At 39.1% G+C, this 19,838-nt stretch overlaps 2 protein-coding genes across 2 annotated transcripts; one reads left to right on the forward strand and one right to left on the reverse strand.

Moving 5' to 3' along the window:
- Window positions 1–1,604: 1,604 nt before the first annotated feature.
- oaz2a (ornithine decarboxylase antizyme 2a) lies at window positions 1,605–12,988 on the forward strand. Its single transcript, XM_026365216.1, is given in 6 exon segments — window positions 1,605–1,805; window positions 7,811–7,877; window positions 7,879–7,959; window positions 9,323–9,495; window positions 10,128–10,213; window positions 10,649–12,988. Coding segments are annotated over 6 exon segments (645 nt in total). The 5' UTR covers window positions 1,605–1,698; the 3' UTR covers window positions 10,780–12,988.
- On the reverse strand, window positions 12,006–19,174 carry psma4 (proteasome 20S subunit alpha 4). Its single transcript, XM_026365213.1, has 10 exons — window positions 19,132–19,174; window positions 18,667–18,696; window positions 18,252–18,294; window positions 17,929–18,091; window positions 17,613–17,690; window positions 17,423–17,511; window positions 16,960–17,090; window positions 16,218–16,341; window positions 14,151–14,867; window positions 12,006–13,059 (listed from the first exon to the last, which is right to left on the reverse strand). The coding sequence occupies exons 2-9, from the start codon at window positions 18,667–18,669 to the stop codon at window positions 14,710–14,712; spliced, it is 789 nt and encodes a 262-aa protein (XP_026220998.1). The 5' UTR covers window positions 18,670–18,696; window positions 19,132–19,174; the 3' UTR covers window positions 12,006–13,059; window positions 14,151–14,709.
- Between the last annotated feature and the right edge of the window lie 664 nt (window positions 19,175–19,838).

The raw sequence follows: 19,838 nt of genomic DNA on the forward strand, positions 1-19,838 counted from the left end.
TTCTAGTGCTGCTCAAGTGGAGTTGTTGGGTTTTCTATATAATTCTATGTACAGTTATATCTTGTAAGGTCTTAAACTTGAAACACTGTAAAGTGCCTTGAGATTACTTCTGTTGTGATTTGGCTCTATGCAAAATAAACTAAAATGAATTAAATTTAATTGGAGTCATTTTGGATACTCGTAAATGGCAGATGGGTGAAAGCTACAGTGCTCTGAGTTTTAAGTTGCACTCTAACTCGCAACCATTTGATCACTTTTACACATCTTGTTGATCATTTACTTTTACTCTGAACTCAAAACTACCTTCTTCATTCCACAATTCAAAGATAACAGATCTCACCACACTCTGCTTCAGGCTTAACACAACTGTATCTTTTGATCACTTTTATTCTACAAGTGTTAGTTCACCTGTGTTGCAACACCAGCTTCTCTTCCTCAGTGTAGTGTGGCTTTCATCTTCACTTACTTTCAACACACATTTTTAAAGAGTCACAGGAACATCAACAAATTAGGACCAATCAACCTTGTCCAAAGAGACAATCTATTAGATTTGAGCTACTGTATAAGAAACATCGCCAAGTACACAAGTATTGGGAAAGAAAGGAAGATTTACTACTTCAAAATGTGCCATATCTGATTTTTAAAAAGACTTTTACTTGTTCTTTCAATGATTAGGTTGAACATAAAGCCTACCTTGTTGGGTAAAGAAAATAACTTGCTAAAAAAAGACAGGATCTCTATGCAGAGCACTTCACTCAGGGCAGCTAATCCTGGAGAGAACTTTAGAGTCAAAACACCCATACAAGTAGGTCAGTCCTTGCAAAACACTACACTAATAGGAAATACAGACTGTATAGCTTGTTATTTACAATGCTGCCACAAGAAAATATGTAATGCATCTGCATGCATATGCATCTAATACTCAATAGTAACATCAAGGAATTTATTTTGATGGGAAATATCCAAGACTTTTTAATTAAGCAATAAGCCCAAAGCTACTAATGACAACATTAGGAATAATTTATCTAGAAATTAATGTATATGAAGTATTATATGATTTTCTTTTATCATGCTGCCTAACATATATTGTATTACACTGGAACTGCTTAAATTAGAAAATCTATAATTTGTTGTAGTGACACCCAAGTATTTTCTAATCAAACGTCTGAACAATCTGAAGTTTGAATCTAAAAATGTGAGCGCTCTGAACCACTTGTCATTGAGTGTTGCAATGACTTAGAGCATACAAACAAAAAGTGCGCCTCAATTATGTACAATTAAGTTATAAAACTCAAATTTGTGGAGGACATGAGAGGTCATACTGGCTCAACCATTGGAAATACTGTAAATTGGACAGCTGATACAAGACCATGAAGTGCTTTAAAAACAGGTAAAATAATTTAAAAACTCAGACAATATAATTCATTATATTACAGTGTTAACTGCGTGTAATGTAAAATCCCATAATATAATTATGATATAAATAATAAAAAAATTATTTTTCTACTTTTTTAATTCCGTAAAAAATACGTCACGCTCTGACGTAGGTTACCCATGATGCCTTGCTGAAGTTATAAATGCTCGCTGCAGCCCTGGAGCGCAGTTGCTTTACTTCGGTCGCGTCTTGACGTCCGGTCCCTTTTAGAAGCAGTCGCGCTTGGTGCCATCACTTTTGCAAAGTTTAGCCTTAACTTACGGATGGTGAACTTATCTGTGGAGCTTTTATTGAATAGTAATTGCTTTGGCTGTCAAAAACATAAAGATCCGTGTTTCCTCGAAGCTATCATGCTGAACACAGAGAAAAGGTAGGAGGACTGGACGTTAATCCTTCTAGAAACATCAACAGTTAACGTTAGTTGTCCTTAATTCTGTTAGTTTGGTCATTTTATTGGATATAACGTTATTTTCAACTTAACATCAAGCTGCCTTCGTTGAAGTAACTTGACTTTAGCTACTTCTAAGATGCTCGCAAGGTAACGTTAGTATCAAAACGGAAAAATCGGGAACTAGCTAGAAGATGCTGAGTAGTTAGCTGTAAACAGACCTGAACAAAAGAGGACGGTTTAATGTTTGCAGATTAAAATCCTGATGCCAAGTTGAACTGAGGGCAACTACAGAGATTTGTTAAAGTTTAGTTTAGTAACGTTAGAAGAAAAGTCCTCATTTGACATTTGACGTTGCCAGTAAAACATTATAAAATTGAGACAGATGTATAGAGAGTGTTTTTACAAGTCATGTTTTATCTCTTGTCATATCAGTTACTATCATAAAATATTTTTTATATTCCTATTTGATTATTTTAACAATAGATTAATTGATTAGTTGCCCACTTAATGTTCCCAGACCTTGTTTAAACCACAACCAGGATAAGTTTTTAAGTTGCTACTAATAATCATCTTCTTGATGAATTGTTAAAAACTATCAGATAATAGGGAATGATGCCTGTTATAACACCCAGAGCCTAAGTTTATTCATTAAGTTGTATTACTTGTCTGATGAACAGATGTACAAATATGTTCAGTTTATTGCTGTGTATGACAAACCATCCTATTTATTTATTCATAACATTTATACTATCAAATACATACAAGTAGTAAGAAATGCTATGAAAGGCTCACAGAGCACAATGTGGCTCCTTCATGTTGCTTCCTTTGTTTAAGCTAAAGTTTGAAATCTAAAAGATGCTATGCTTTTAAGTATTTTGCAGTTTAAAGTTATCAAAGAAAGAGAGAAGCAGCAGTGTTGCATTTGAGAAAAGACTGGGTACAATTTAAAATGATGATGTTCCTCACTATTCTGTTGATAATGGACAAATCAGTTGAACATCAAAATGCTTCAGAATTGAAGAAGTAATTTTAGACCTACTGGAGAAAATGCTGACATAAAAACTTGCAGAAATTATTAGTTGATTAATGAATTAATTGACAGAAAATGAAACCTGGATCCCTTTTATAGTTGAAAACTACATGAACTTACTATCGCTGAGCCACCATCAGGCAATCTGTACACCAGTGTCAATGGATCTGTGAACCCGACAATATATCCAATATGTCTGTGTGTCTGCAGCTCAGTAGTGATTTTATTGTGATGAGCTAATTTTGTACTGACTGTTCTCCTATCGCATCACTGGTACTGTAGTGCTGTGGAGATTTGTTCTTGCTGTGATTGTAATTATGCCTTTTTACTATGTGATAGTTATGTTTTATAGCATGTGAGAAGTGATAAAAGGCCTAAGATAAATATTTTTATGAGTGAGTGCATGGTTAAATTTTAGCATGTACATTTTTCTTTATCTCTGCACATAAGCAGAGTTTTGAGCCTTGTTCTTTGTCCTCTGTGGGTTTATCATCTGACATGCAGAGAGGATGGGAGAGCAGCACGTCGATGCTGTGACTATATTCGCTCTCTGACTGTTATGGCCCTGTCAGCTGAAGGCACCAACTGGCCTACATCAGCCTGGTTGTATAACCCCTCCGGTCTGTGGGTTCACTTCTCAAGCATCAGTGGAATCTGTTTGTGTTGTATATACTGAATATGAGGAGTATGGAGGTGCATTCACTCAGAAACAGCTGGATTATCTAACCTGAGCTAGCTGAGTGTGATTAAGTGCCCCTTTTAGTGACTGGCAGTTTGTGCTCTTTAGAGCTGGTTGCTGTGGCTGCTAAAAGATTCTGTGTCAGAACACTGTTGAATTTTCCGTAATGAAACCGAAACAATAACTGTGCCAGGCAGTTAAGGCTGATGTCTGGAATTATTTGCCTCAGCTATTATGGTTGGCTGCAGGTGAGTCTGTGATAAGAGCGTGTGAACAAAACAATAGGGAATTAATCAACTGCAAACCGGCTTGAAATGAACACCTCAAATAGAAAGCATGTCTACACTTGACAGGTGCAGATACAAAAACAGATCAGTTTCTGTCAGTGCAACAAATGACTAATAACCTGACGATTTATGGGTTATCCATAAAATGTCAAGCAGTAGTACCAAAAACCAGTCAAACATATTGAAGCAGATTGTTTTGGGTCACTTCTTTTCTGTAGGAAGTGGCTGTTAACACCAATCCGATAATGCCTTCTTCACTAATCTTTCAGTGTTTTTAATTAAGCAGTAGGCAAATGCTGGTATCATCTGCTGAAGTATAGCATGGCAGACATTTCATGTGACGCACCACTACTGTCACTTCAGGCAGTTTTATGCCAGGCACACCCTGTGTGTGTGTGTGTGTGTGTGCTCCTGCTGTTGGAGGAATAGGTTAAAGCCAATTCCTATTAAAGCTTATGTTTTCAATACAGGCAATAATCATGTAGACTCAGATCTTGTGTTGGACAAGATCATGAATTATAATGTTATTGTTGCATGTTGTTGCCACAGCCTTTGCAAACTGTACTGACAAAGCCTGTGAACATGCATTTCCTATTCACACATAGATTTCACATGGGTTCTCTGAATTTCTGCACCTTTCTGTCTTGTGATGGTGGCTGTTCCTATTCTGTACAACAGCTATTCTGATAGCTTGTCGTATTGATTTCCATAAATTCTGCTAAATCGATATTGTAATCTGTAGAGTAGTCTGGTTGTTGTTGTTTTGTATGTGTCTGAGCAGCCATGGTTTGGGTCCAGGGGCCAGAGCTGCATGTTTTGACAGGGATACGTCCATCTACACGCAGGTTTCAGAGCACGTGTTCCTTTCCTGTTTCTGTCTCGACATCGTTTCCAACACACTGCTCTGCCAAACTTCCAGGGGTCATTGGAGGACTCAGGACTCTCCTGTTTACTTTCCTGTATGTGCTGTTTGTGTTTGTGTCTCTGACCTAAATCATTTTCATCAGTTTTTGTTTTCTTCAAAAAGCTTGTTTGTGTTGACAATCTGGGTTACAGTTGAGTTTTTTTTTCCATGACTAAGCTGGTAATTACAGTGCTGTAAGTTGGTTTGGTGTGCTTCAGTTTTCTTGGAGGACCTGCCAAAGCACTTCCTGTTTTGGATGAGATGTGTGTTTCTTGGCTGTCAACCAAACTCTGCCTCAGCAGCCAGCAAACCTAGGCCATTCATCCCCTGAAACAATTCACCTCAATCAGTTCTCATAACAACTTGCAGCTCAGGAAGAGCAAACTGGCAGTGGAAGCCTTCATCCTAAAAAATAAAAAAAAATCTCTTATGTACACACACGGCCCCACCCCTCCTGCCAGAATCAGACGATGACGCATTGGCATCTTTGAGTCTCACTTCAACACACAGATGATTAAATCCTCACTGGCATATTAATACAGCCCAGACTTGTGAGTGTGCTTGGACTTTGACTTTGGTGCACAGAGTCTATTTCATCTGTCAAATTGACCTTCTTTAAGAATGTAACCTATATTCTGTTTTTAGGATGACCCTCCTGACCTAATGGGGAGCTAAAGGCTGCAGTGGCATCATGAGATAGGAGGGTGGGGAGAGTTGCTCAAAATGTCAGAGGACAAGGGTGTTGTCTTTCAAAACAAGCTGGCCTTTCCATCAAGGACAGGATCTTCTGTCAGTCCGTGAAAGGGAAGACGGAAAAAAAGAGAATCAGGTCTTGACATCTTGGCAGGCTTGCTTATCTTTTCAGTCCATCATTGGCCTACCTGTTGTCTTTAGTACAGTCCAGTTTCGTTACTGTGGAATAAAAGAAGTTAAACCGGGCTGTGTTTATGGGAGGTTTTTGTAGATTTTGTTGCAGCAGCTGCTGAGTAATGTTGCTTTCAGTGTGACTTGTATGTACTTCCTCCATCTATTTTAGTTATTGTAGTGTTTGTCAGAATGTACCAGTATTTTACTACTACTATACTAATTCTACAACTTTAATATTTACATTTGACTGTACTTCTTTCTGCTATGACACAGCATTTTAGAAAAAAAACAAAAGACTAAAAAGTATGATAGGAAAAATCATTGGCGAAGGGAGATGAAGGTTTCCCCCACTCTGTAATTCTTCTTCAGTTCATATGTTGTCTGAGCATAATTGCTGATTAGACGGAGAAAGGTTGGGTGCAGTTGCTGCTGCAAAGTATCATAATTAACTTTGTTTTCCATAGCTCACTCTGTTGGCTTGTAGCTATGCAGATCAAGTCATCCTGGTTACCTGTCTGGTCTGCAGGGAAACATGAGATGCACCTAGCTGTTTTGCTTTTTCTGTGGCACATTGAATTCAGTGTTCAGTCACAAAGACGCTGGTCTAACTGCAGGAGTTTCAGACAGAAAAATGTGTTAAATAAAGATGCAGGAATCTCAGGCAAAATTCTGAGCCAGGTATTGGAGGATATTCTGTCATTTCAAAGGCCAAAGAGTGACAAAATTAGGATCTCCACACGTCATGTTTGTGTCCATCTCATAAGTCTGTCTGGCAGCATCTGCCAACCAGTCTGTTTTAAGATGCACATGTAACTCAAAACCTTGAAGTGTTCCCGGGAGCTTTGCAAGTTATTTAGAGACGTGTTTACAGATCATGTGCTTGTTTATGATACATGCCTTGCACCACTTTTGGTATGTATTTCTGAATCATATGCTTTAATTTGGTCTGTATCATACTATCAGACTAACTTCTGTTGTCGTGCTGATTCTTCTGATTGCCTGGTAATGCAAACAGAGTGTGGCTTGTTGTGATAAAGTGAGTTATGTTTGATAATGACATTTTACTGTTTAAATGTTGAAAACCTGTATGTTGTATGGACCAACCCCAGATGAGCAAAGCGTATAATCATGTTACATCTGTCTGGCTGTATACTGCAGAGGGTGGGGCGTGTTGCTAGGTGCTTTGTTTTTGCTAATTACAGGGACATACTTAAGTTAACTTGGGGCTGTGAGGCAACAAGCTGAGAGGTTTACAGCAATACCAGCCAATCAGTGGTGTGTGTTGGAGTTGAAGATGCCCAATAAAGGTTTCTTGGAAAGACACCAAAGTTCTGTTTAAATCCCCAGCTTGTCCCGTCCACACCACACAGTGTACTTTCCACACTGTCAACCCCAGTGGTTAGGCCAAAACCTTGCATGGGAGCTTACCATCATTGGTGTATGTGAAAAGGTGAATAAAAGACAAACTGCCTCTCTAGAAATACAGCTATATACGTTTTTCATAATTGCTTCAGTAATTTTGTCCAAGGAAAAGTATTGAAAACATTCATATTCTCTGGTTCTCCAGCAGGTTACTTGTTGGTTTTTCTTTGCCATATCATGGTGAACTGAAAATCTTTTGGTTTTGCACTTTTGATCAGATACATCCAGATATTTGAAGGAGTCACATTGGGTTCATAAACTACATGATCAGAAATAAAATGGCAATGTCAGCAATTTTAGTTGTAGTCCCAGCATTGCTTTCATCCGTGTTTCCTTGTTAACCTTCTTCTTTTCCTTCAGTGTCCATGGATTACTTTTAGTCTCTGGAGGTTCAAATGTCCTGATTCAATGATTTCCATCACCAACAGGAATTTAAAATTGAAAGGAAATCTGACTTGGACAGTTTCTAGATTTCCATACAGTTAACTTTGGCAAGCTTGCAGCTGGTAGTGGGCCACAGTAAATACAGCTCTCTATTAGGAAATGAACAGTCACTGTAAATCAGGACCTCTTAAGCTTCTCCAGGGTATAGTCTGTTTCTTTACATGAAACAGCAGAGAACAGCAAAAAAAAAGAAAGTTGTTTCAATGATTGACTATTTAGATGTTTTGTCTCCCATTATAGTTTAGTTTATATGAAAGAAACTTGGAGTTTTTGTTGTTGGAAAAGAGAGATATGGGTGTGGAGAAGAAGAATGACATTCAGTGAGATGATTCTTCCTCTTTTTCTCTGCAGTTCCTGGTTAGCAGGGTCTCGGCTACCCAGCTCCATCCCTCAGGCTCCAGGGCCTCTGTGGTGCTCCTGATGCCCCTCACCCACAGCTGAAGATCCCGGGTGGGCGAGGGACTGTCAGGGATCACTCTCTCAGCGTGCTACTACACAAGGTGACTGTCCTGGACACACACTCGTTGAGCTATTGTCGAACATTTGCAAAGGTTCCTGGTGACACCTGCAGTATAAAAACACACCAACTAAAACCACAATGCAAAGTGCTGCTGCTGATAAAGTACTGGCATTTCACTGTGTGGTAGTTCTGTTCTGGTCACTTGCTCCATGTGCAAATGTCAGGCTCATTATAAAAACTGACTGAACATCTGTAACTTTCTATGATCTTTGTCCCAGATTGGTATTTTGAATGCTTTTTATTTAATGTAAAATATATTTTCTAAAAGCTAAACAGAGTAATGGTGGATAACAATAAAAGCTTTGGCACGTGTTGTTCCTATTTGCTGTGAGCACTTTGAGTAATAATTGTCATAAGTGCTTCATCCCTCAGGGACTGCACTGACTCTGTTTCCTCAGTTCCACCAGCACTGGATTAAATGTGTTATTAATTCTTAATGAGTTCTTTATTGAACCTGGTTCATCTTGGTCTTAAGATATAAATATCGTCTTAAATATAAGTGGCCATCAGTGTGTTTGTGTGAACTGTAGTATCGCCCTTTCAATGTGTATCTTTCATGCACGCGTGTCAGCTTGTACCCCAGACATGTGACTGACTGTCCCCAAAGGATTAGAGATTTAGACTCAGACAGATCAGTCACAACTGTCATATTAATGTCCTCATCTGCCCTCATTGAGCAAAAACCACTTTCTAACGCTACTTGTTTATCAGATTTGGTCACAACTCTGAACATGAAATTCATGCAATTGTGTAACTTTAATTCCAGGAACTAGGACACTTTATTTTTGAATCATAAGAAAAATATAGATGTAAAGAAATTAAAATTATGTATCAGACTGACAGGATACACATTTAAATTTTAAACATCACCAACATAGAACTGGTGCCCAGCTGTTAGATGCTGTTGTTGCACATGAGAAAATATCAGTAAAAAACATGATGAAGTTTGGTATTTAAAAGCCGAAGTGGAGTTTCAAGCCACGTATCAGTTACTGTAAAAGTTCTGTTTGCTGTATGATTCTCAGTGTTGCTTCTTCAAGATGCCCAAGTGGCTATAACCACTTCCTCTTGTCATTTCAGAGCTGCTTTCACATGCAGAAAACATTCATCAGTGTAAACAGTCAGTTTTCAACCTGTTATTACTCCTAGCTGTGTGTTACTTGGTCTTTTACAGTAGCACACTAAACAACAATTAAGTCATTTAACTATGTTGTTGAGGTTTTCTGATCTGTAGAAGGACAAAACATGCATGTAAATGGACAAAATGCAAAACTTAATTTTGATGAATTAATTTTGAAGAAATCAAACTGAACTTCTCTCATGTCCTTTCTGTATGAATGTAGGATGAGAAGTTAACTGTGATGCAGGCCACTTCAGCGACTGGGAGCACCTCTCTTCTCCGCTTTCACTACCAGCTGAGTGAGCGCCGCTCTGCCGTCTGGGATACAGCGTTGTCTGAAGACAGCCTTTTTCTGGAGATCCCAGGCGGGCCACTGGTGGAGGGGAGCAAGGAGGGGTATGTGAAAGAGGGGTTAGGACTGTTTCCTCGAAACACATAAAACGGCACTCTCTTTACCTGAGACTTGATATTGAGAAACACATTTTCTACTTCAGTCATGTTCATAACTATTACATTTAATGTTGTTTTAGCACCTTTTAGATTCTTCTCTCGAATACAGAAACTGAAACTGACTTGTTTATGTCAAACTCAGTCATTTCCCCCACAGTATCTGAAATTAAATCTGGTAAAATAGATGATACTGTAACCTGTAGAGTCTGGTCTATGACATTGAGCTAACCCACGCACCGTATGGGTCTAAATTCTATGTGAGAGCCTGTTTATTATGATCCTTCGAGGCTGCCAGTGCTCCCAGTTCAAAGAGTATGCTGATAGGTTTCTGTTTTCATTGGATTTGTGTTCGGCTGGAATTGATGCCAGGACAGAGTAACCTTGCCTGCTGCAGGCACAGAGCCAGTCCTACGAGCAGACGGCTTCGCAGCTGCCACTGCATTATTATGTAAAGTTGCAGAGCTTATGTAAAGAGAGGGGGGAAAAAAACGTAGTGTGCGTCATCACCACCCCTCTCTCCTCTCGTTCGCCAACTGACTCTAACTCTGACTCTGTCTCTGTGTCTGTGTCATCCTCAGGCTAACTGCTCTGCTCGAGTTTGCAGAAGAGAAGCTCAAAGTTAACTACGTGTTCCTGTGGTTCCATAAAAACAGAGAGGATCGATGTAAGAGCTCCTGTTATTAAGTACTGTCTTTATGTAGAGACTGGGCTTGTTTCACAGAAACTTTTAATACTGATGTGAAGATAAAAAGACTTTTAACTGACACGATCAAAACAAACCTCCTTGTACACCTTTAGGCCCAATTACCTAAAACATTGTGTCTTATCTTCATTGGGTTTCTCCAAAGGTAAATTTGTCCTGCTGTATTTGTGAACATGGTTGTAAAAAGCCGGTGGCACTAGATAGACTATAAGTTTCAAATTGTGAAATCTGGAGGTGTGACCTTTTCAAACCTCAGTAGCTCTCACCACATCTGTGCTGCAGGCTAACTCAAGGTGACATTAGCTGCTAATAACACAACACGCTGAACGTCTCACTGACCTGTTGTCCGTGTTATCCCAGAACAACCACTGAACGCTGTCTTTTCTCCCCCACCAGTGTCGATCATCAAGACCTTCCATTACATGGGCTTTGAGATGGTGAAGCCGGGCCACCCTCTGGTGCCAGCCCGGCCTGATCTGGCCTTCATGGTTTACTCTCTGGAAAACAGCAGCTCAGATGAGGAGTGACTTCCACACAGTCTCCCTCTCCCACCCTCCCTCCTTTCCTTCCTCCTTTCCTCCCTCCTTTCCTCCCTCACCTGTAGAAACAAGCTTTCAATCAGTTTCTCAGTTGATCCCACTTATTCTCACTCTGACACAAACCCCTCCTCCCGCTCAGAAACCTTTCATCACTGACTGGGAGATGTCATCTTTTCACCTTTTCTTTAGACTTCTGATTTAAGGGGATGCTTGGGAGTGGTAGGATTTTCACGTGACACAGACACCCTGGCCACTCAACCCTTCCCTTCCCTTATGATAACTGCAGAGTGGAGAAACAGGGAGCTTGAACTAAATCATGCATTCTGGATTTTGGCTTTCTTTCTAATTTTTCCTGCTTGGTGGTTTCTCTCTACACCACATTTGTTTGGACAAACAACTGTTTGACATTCGGGAGAAGTTGGTGTTTTACATTTAAAATCAGCATATCTCTACTCTTACCTTTTATAAGAAAGAGACTTTGGTTTGTCTTTGTGTGCTTTTTACCATGCAAACCGTGCTGTTAGGGGTAAAAATGAGGAATCATGCATCTGATATGGTCAATAAAATGTTGTTTTGCTTTATAAATTGGTGGCTTACATGTAGCAGCAACACACTTGTAAAAGTTTATTTACATTTCTTCCTGAAATCTGTCAAGGCATCATTCCAGCACGTCACTCACTTTTTTTTCTTCCGTCTGTCCAAAAGATGCAAATACCCGTTTCGATGCGTCAAAGCTTAAAAAAATGTGTGTAATGTTGCAACAAAGGAAAAACCTCCTCCTCATACTTCTTCTTCTTTTTGCAATAATCAATGTGTCAAGCTGACAATTTTGAATTATTGATGAGATGAAGATGGCCTTGCTGTTCAATCACTGTCATACAGAAACAACTGAAGCTTTATTTCTTTCCAGAAACAATAAGCTGAGTAATTGAGTGTCGGGTTTAAAAGTCCACTTACTGTTACATTGCATTAAAATGTACACAATGTTGAAATCTAATTAATTTCTAGCCCCAGTTTGTGGCTCTCATGTTGCCTTCAGTGAAGTAACACGTAAGCATTTAATTTTTAAAAGTTGGTATACAATAAATACCCAATGTACTTTGAAAAACCTTTGTCATTTAACAAATCTTTTCCAAACATCTGGATAAAGGAAATTAATCATTCACATGATAAAGCCTAACGTAGTTTAAACGTAGCTCCTATATCATGAATGACATATCTCCTTGCTTGGTACGACATAAGAAAAATAGGAAAATTTTATTTTGCAATAAAAGTACAAAAAATGCAATGTAAAATCAGAAATACAGCAATATAAATCTTTCATGCATCATACAGTTTGCACATATGTGCCATCAGAGCAGCAGTAAATGTTGTTAAATGACCTGGGTTTCTGAAAGATCACTGCACCATGTTTTGACTCCAGTATAATGATATGAGAGGCAGAAACAGGCTTGTCAAGCTTCATTCAGCCCTGTAGAGTCAGTCGGTAGTGTTGTCCTGCACCCATTGAAAGCTCAATTGAAACAGGATGTTTTGTGCCTAAAAGAGAAGAGTGCAATGTTAATATTTTTACTCTGGAGTCTTACTGAGGAATGTGTCCAGTTTCCATTTTCCTCTTCTTTTTCTTTTTTAATCCCATGGAGATTAAAACCCACGCTGTGTCAGGAAACGAGCTCATGGTATGTGTAAAACCGGAGCACTTCAGGTGATTAACATATATGCAACTTAAAACGCAGCAGTGATCCTGCACGGTTTTGTTTTTGTTTTTTAAGTTTTGTAGTTTTTAGGACTCAAAACGCCAAAGAATGTGTCTGCTTTCGATTCAAATCATTTTGCTTTTAAATGTCATCTAATTGAAACCTACAATGGTATGTAAAGCAATATTAATTGACATTCCCCGTACCAGCCATACGTCACACCTCAGAGAAACCCGATGGTTCTTTCTTCTGCATGTGTTCATATAAGTCTTCGTTGCTACTGATTGAGCCCTGACTATAAGCTGTTAGGAACTGTCAATATTTGAATTTTCTCAGAGGTATATTTTTATGTATGTATATTTCTCAAATGTTTATTGTGATAGTTTACTTTTTCTTTTTTTCCTGATTAGCATCCATTCAATGACAGTCCACTCTTGTATACTCTGGAATTATTTTGTTTTGTTTTTTGGGGTAAGAAACAATAAAAGTTGTTACCTGAACAGGTGGTTTGTTCAGTTTACCTTTCTTGATCCTGCTTTTGAGTTCGTCATGTTTTCATTGGGTTTGTTGTCTTTAACACAAAGAGCAGAAGGTGTTGTACAACAGTTGAGATGTACGGAGGGAACAGCACCAGAAATGAGCCATGGTAAAAAAATAAAGCTGAAAAACCAAAGTGAAAAAAAAAGCTTGTGTAAGACAAGTACATTAGTGGTGTTGAGGCAAATTTGAGGAAATGATAGCGTGAAACCTCAGTTTCAGCTCATTGCTGACTCAGGAGCTAATCACCACCGAGCTCAGCTGACAGCATATTACTGCTCACTGCTGGCCTCTCGCCAAACTACCTCCAGAGTCAGATGATCTACAGATCTATTTTCAGAGCCTGGTCCAGGATGGACTCGGCTGTGTTATATCTGTCTCTTTAGTGCAGCAGAAACCTGCTTTTAAGCTGTTGTTGTCTCCACCTAAAGGAGAAAAGTCATTCAGTCAGTGTCAGAGCTTCAGGGTACGGTGGCCCTGAGATGCTAAAAACAACACCAACAAAACAGAAACCACGCAAGCAAGTTTATTGCGGTAACTTGCTGGCTTTCCTTTTGATTTTTTGGTATCACAAAGCTAACTTGACTTTAACCAGTAACACAGTAATTCATGCTGCATCTTAAATCCAGAGAATCTCGTCAAAACCTGCCTGACCACTGATAAATAAGATCAGAGGAAAATCATATCGCACACTGTCCAGTAAATCTGCTGCATAGAGCTATAGGTGGTCGACACTTAACTGTTAAATAAAACAAACCTTTGTGTCTTTGTTCTGTTATACTGCTGTTTTCTATAATAATTTCCTCATTATTTTAAATTTTGTTAATCTGCTTTTTAAATTGAGTTTAATCCAGGATTTTTTGTGTTTCGTGCTTCGAGGCCACCGTGTTATTCACTTAATGGCAGCAATTTGTAGCAAAAAGAACTTTAAAACCTCAAATGAACCTCTGGAAAATTCATTTCGTTTGCACCGATATCCTCCTCCAGCAGCACTTATGTCACAGTGATCCATCACCAATGTGAAGTCAAGCATTGAAGCTGTGTCACTAATCCCCTGGACTAAAGGGCAAGAGGGAGATAGTCCCCTTCTGCCCTTAATCTTATGTTGACTTTATATAAACTCACCTCAGATTGAGGTTGATGAGCAGTTCCCAGCATGGCATTTCTCAGAAACCGCTTGCACATCCTCACATCTCCGTTTCCATTGTTTGGTTAGCAGAGTTTAAACCAGTTAGTCAACAGGTAATCCCCTCTGCAAAGACTTTCACTGCTGTTTGAACCAAAGCATACTTTTCAGATGAAATAACTACTGAACACAAAAAAAACAGCACAAGGCCCATTTGTAGTTGTTACAGAGGTTGTTTATCATAGCACATGATCGTCATCAGCAGATAAAGCATTTTAAGGCTTCTTGTCTTGTCAAACCAGCCCAAGAACGAGGTAAAAAATAATAATTTAAGTTTACAAGTGGCTCTTCCTCCAGAGTTCCTCCTAAACTCGTCCATTATTCTGTCATTTCAAGTGATCAAAACACTTAAAAAAAAAAAAGAAAAAAAAAGTTGTTAGCAATGAACCATTTCAATTTATTTTAGAAACAACACGTGCAAACATCCTGAAATCTCAATCTGTACAGACACAAGCTCACATTCGTTCTCATACACAGCTCAAACAGTGTGGTCAGGAGTCACTCCTTGTCCTTCTCTTTCTGTTCCTTCTCCTTCTTGTCTTTCTCAGCTTTGGCCTCTTCAGCCTCGTGTTTCTTGATCAGCTCCTCCACTTCCTTCAGCTGCAGCACCTTGATGCAGGTCTTGCCGTTCTCACGGGTCAGGGTGGCGATCTCCACTGGAACAGATGAGCACACACACACACTGTGAGGTGTCAGCTGCTGCGTTAGACAACTGTAGATCTAAAACCTTAAACTGAGCTGTTGTTGAGATATTGATGTCTGCAGGAGAAGATAAAGTAGGAGGTGTGTGTGTGTGTGTGTGTGTGTGTGTGTGTGTGTGTGTGTGTGTGTGTGTGTCATCAGGTTTTAAAACATCATTTTTGTGACTTTGACTTGACTTTTTCTTTACAAATATCCTAAAAGGATGTTCCTGTTTACTGTTCAACAGACCTACCAGTAAAAACAGGTTGACCTGGTACACACACACACACACACACACACACACACACACACACACCCACCAGCTGATGTCTCTCTCACTGTGTAGAGACCACGTAGACTCGTCTAATGTATAGTGTGTACATTCAATCTAATGAATCTAATGAAACCACATAGATAACAATCTCATGCTAGTGCTTCTACTGCAGATGTTTGTGCTCATGTTTTGACAACATCAGTTAGTGTTTTCTGCTAAAAGGAAAATGTACAAGTCAAGAGGCTTCACAGTGCAGAGGCAGATAGTGAAAGTTATTTTGTTTACAGTCATTTTTACATGAAGGTGTCTCAGCACCAGAGTTTCTTTTAGATCACGTGGGTGCAGTGGAACAAGCACTGAAATATTCAAATACGTTTGCCAACAGCTGCTTATTTACACATGCAGCAACATTCACATTCATTTTGAGTTGTTTTTTTGGCCACCTGATTGATTCAAGTCTAAAGTCTAATACCAACTCTATTTTAACTCTAACTTTTTAGTCTCCATCACCACCAAGGGAAATGTCTGGTGCTTGGGTTACCAAATGCTCCACTGTGCTCTCTAGCTACTCGCATATATATTTTGTCTCTCTGCTGTTTGGACAGTACAGACTGGGCTAACAGAGCCACTATGCTAAATAACACCTGTCTACTATGTCTGGAAATGAGGAGCAGTGAAAGCAGTGACAGTGAGCTTCATAGTTACAGGCTGAGAAACTATGACTATGAGCTTTAGGACACAAAAATCCCCAGATGACGTAAATACAACTGCAAAGGGTGTGTCACGCCAAGACACCTTTCACATTCGTCATTGGACCCATTGTTCAGAAATGCCGATTGAGTTTTTTCAGCTGTATACATACCGTTTCTGCCTGCTGGTAGTGTGACTGTAAATACCGTTTTCAGGTGAAAAATAATCTTTATCTTGCGGGATCTGATCTGAACTTTCCGAAACAGTAAAGTTAACATCATATAAAGTTGCTGTAGACTTGATTTTTGAAAACCTAAATATCCATCTCTCTAAACACTAAAATCTTTCAATCTTACTGCACCTTTCTCTGCAGACAGTTTGCTGACGTCTATGGTTTTACTGAGAACTTTAACGGCGAGGGCAAGGGCTGAGGAAAGGGTCATCTCTCCCTCCTTGTAGTCCTGCTTCAACATAGAAACGGCAGCCTAAGAGTGATCAAAGTAAACACACAGATACTCAAAGTGAAAATCAATTGAAATGCGACACAATCCCAAAATAGCACCCTTATTGTTAGTGCGGCAGAATCACCAGACGAAGACATGCAAAATGGCTTTCACATGAGTTTCTACTTGTTGCATTGAAACCCTCAGTTTGTCCCCTTCTGCAGAGTTGTCTGTCAAATCTCATATTCTCCTGCACAGCACAATGCTAACACTGTCAAGTACTCATGTTACTCAGGCCTCTCATACAACAGCATTAAACACAATTATGTGAGGAGGATCTGTTACCCACAATGCAGCCCTGTGGAGACCCAGTGAGATTAGCAAAAGCCGCCATGAATCAGGATTTACACAGTTAGCTGCCCCTAGAGTCAGCATTAAGTAGGCCACACTGTGTCTGTTTCTGAGAGCGTCCAGTGTTTTGCCATAGCCAATGTAGAGAGCAGCTGCACCCTCTAGTGTCACCATCTATGTTACTTTCATTCTCTTCTACTCATCTAGAATATTTCAGTCTGATGTTTTACTTCAAAACAAACCAATTCAAATAAAACAGTGGCTTCAGGGAACTGAACAGGAGCCTTAAAGGACATCAGAGAGACTTACAGCACTATTATTTCCAATACATGTGGCCTTCCAGCCTCCATAGTTTCCACTTGGGTCACTCTGGTAGAGCTGGAAGCCATAGTGTTTATCCCAGCCCATGTAGAGCAGCGAGACTCCAAATGGACGCTTTCCTGTGAGCAAAAGAACACACACATACAGAATCATTTTTATAAAATAGTTTTAACAGTTTCAACTTTAATACATTTTAAATACAGTTTAATAATGTTTAATGCCATACAACAATACCTTTATATTACAGCAGCAGTCATTAACATTTCAGGCCTATGACTCAGAAATAATATTATCTTATTATTTATCTTAATATAACCTTATTAATAAAATATCATACAGCAGCATCATGCATGTTGCTATTTATCTAATATCATACATCAGTAATAATTACAAATGTGATGCAAAAAACACATCAAACAGATACAGAAAAGTGCAACTGCAACATGAGTACCTCCAAACTGAGTGTAGGCTTGTTTGATGTCACACAATGCTGTAACCAGCTGCTCACAGGGGACTGGCTCCTGATATTGGAGTAGGTATCTGCAAACAAACGCACATCATAGTATTTGCATATTTCTTCTATTAGAAGACCAAGTGGCTGCTGCATTAATGAATGCAACTGGTGCAGTGTCAGAGCTCACCTCTGTGCTATAAGTCTCAGCTCGTTGGTCAGCACGTTGGCATCTGATGTGATTCCTGCCACACTGCACGCCATGTCTCTGTGAGGTGATGGAAAGATGGGAGATCAGTGCAGTAAGTGAATTTACCGTCTCTTTATATAATCTAATTGTCCATGCCAATCACAGGATGATGTAATTCACTTTAGTAGCAACTCTTAATAGTGTTGTGCGTACTTAATCCACTTTTTAAACTTCTCTTCTCTTAAATCTCTTAACTATAGATATTTGTACACCACTGCAACTAAAACATTACCACTAACAGAGTGAAGTAACTCACTCATTCAGTTTGTAGATTTTCTCTGAGAAAAACACTTCATCTAGCAGTTTGTGGATGTTCCTTCTCTCAGCGGCAAGTAGCACTCCATCCTTGGCTAAAATTCCCAGGCAGGTTCCAGCATGTCCGATGGCTTCCATGGCGTACTCCACCTGGTACAGACGCCCTGCAAATGACACTCTGTGCTGTCAAGATGAGGAATCAAGCATAAAGCACTAAAAATGTATGAAATTCAAAGCCATCTGCTGGCTTACACAAGTAATAGTTGGATATAGGACTTAAAACACGCACTAAACAACAAACTCACATTATTCAACAGTTCTTACCTTCTGGTGAGAAGATGGTTGTTCGTGAATCATATCGACGAGACTGTAAGGAAAGGAAAAAGAGAAAAGCTAATCAAGACATATTTATCTTCAAAATACACACTAAAGAGCTTTCAGTATTCAAGATTCAATAATAATTAAGTGTTCAGAAACTAAGACCAAGGTCTTGTGTTGTGTTTCCAGAAGACAGAACCAAACTGCCCACAGTTTTAGACCTTTACAGATCTCCCCTTCCATTTTTCCTGTACGATTTCTGGCTACGTGATGTTGAAATAAAAGTGTAAATATTGTTTGTTATCACCCACAAAGTGCAGCTGCTTTAGCCAAAACTGTGCCTCTAGATGTTTTTAATCCCACAATAAATTATAGTAAGAAATGAGCCAAACAGCACAGTGTCAACACAAACACAACTCACCATTGTTGGAGAGTCCTGTCAGACGAGCCACTGCGGAAACAAACATAAACAAACAGGATTGTCTTTGTGAAGACAGTGATGTTTAATGAAGCTAACCTGCTAGCTTAACGTTGGCTAGTTGAAACACATGCAAACAGACTTGCTTGGTCATGTTGGTGAAAGTGAAACGTATCCACGGGGTTTGTCGTGCCACTGTCTTGATAATCTGAGCTAACACTGCCCAGATTTACACTAGTTCACTTATTTAAATAAGTTAATTTAAGCGTCCATCACCTGCTTTACAGTGAACTGTTCATTCAAATGGGAATGAATCAACAACATTTTAGCTACCATTGCGACTAATAACTTCACACTCATCTTCTAAACAGTCTGCCTGTAAATGTATCACACATACACCGAGTAAAAAGACTTTATGTTCAAATGAGGAAGTATTAGATTGGCAATTTATTAAATTAAAGTGCTTACCGCTTATGGAGTTTTTAGTGGGACGCGTTATGATGACATCACCAAAAGGAAGCATGACGACATTGAGACGCGCCGCTTTATTTATCTTCCAACAGCTGACAACGGACACAACAGGGCAGTAAACACCTATATGAAAGTGGAGTAGTATAAACTTATTTTATCTGAGTTCTCAGTCTAACATACAAAAAGAATAGGTGGTGTCGGCCAAATAAAGCTGTAAGATAGATAAATCTAGTGGGGTAGAAACTACAATATTTTCATCTGGATGTTGTGGGTTGAAGTAAAATAAGATGGAAATAATGTCACTAGTACCTCAAAACCTTACTTAAGTACAGTTCTTGAATAGATGCATTATTGCTTTCCACTGCTTTCAAACAGTAGCGTACCACGTTCCAAAAGGAAAGAGTTTATAAGTTAATCAAATGTTGTCTTTTTTTATTTAATTCATCATTTAAAGATTATTTATGGATTTCCGACAAACCATTGCAAAATGCTTTGTCTGCTGCAGGCAGTTTAAAATCTGCTGATTTTTTTTTATTTCCAGCTGGGTTTTATTAGCAAGTTATTGTCCTTAATGACATTGTTGCTAAACACTTTTAATACATGTAGAAAAATCACAAACGGGTTTGTGTACATGTGTTAAGTCAAGTCATTGTGCTGCCAATAAATGCCTTTTGTTGTGGCTCTAATTAGAGTGCACTAGCTTT

Source organism: Anabas testudineus, chromosome 6 (genome assembly GCF_900324465.2).
Source record: "Anabas testudineus chromosome 6, fAnaTes1.2, whole genome shotgun sequence".
NCBI classification, from domain to species: domain Eukaryota; kingdom Metazoa; phylum Chordata; class Actinopteri; order Anabantiformes; family Anabantidae; genus Anabas; species Anabas testudineus.

Excerpts from the sequence above, each read along its gene's own strand:
- psma4 (XM_026365213.1), bottom strand. Across the intron at positions 17,091-17,422 it reads AGCCTACACTCAGTTTGGAG|GAAAGCGTCCATTTGGAGTC; the intron begins GTACTCATGTTG and ends TTTTGCTCACAG. Across the intron at positions 16,342-16,959 it reads GTATTGGAAATAATAGTGCT|GCTGCCGTTTCTATGTTGAA; the intron begins GTAAGTCTCTCT and ends GATCACTCTTAG.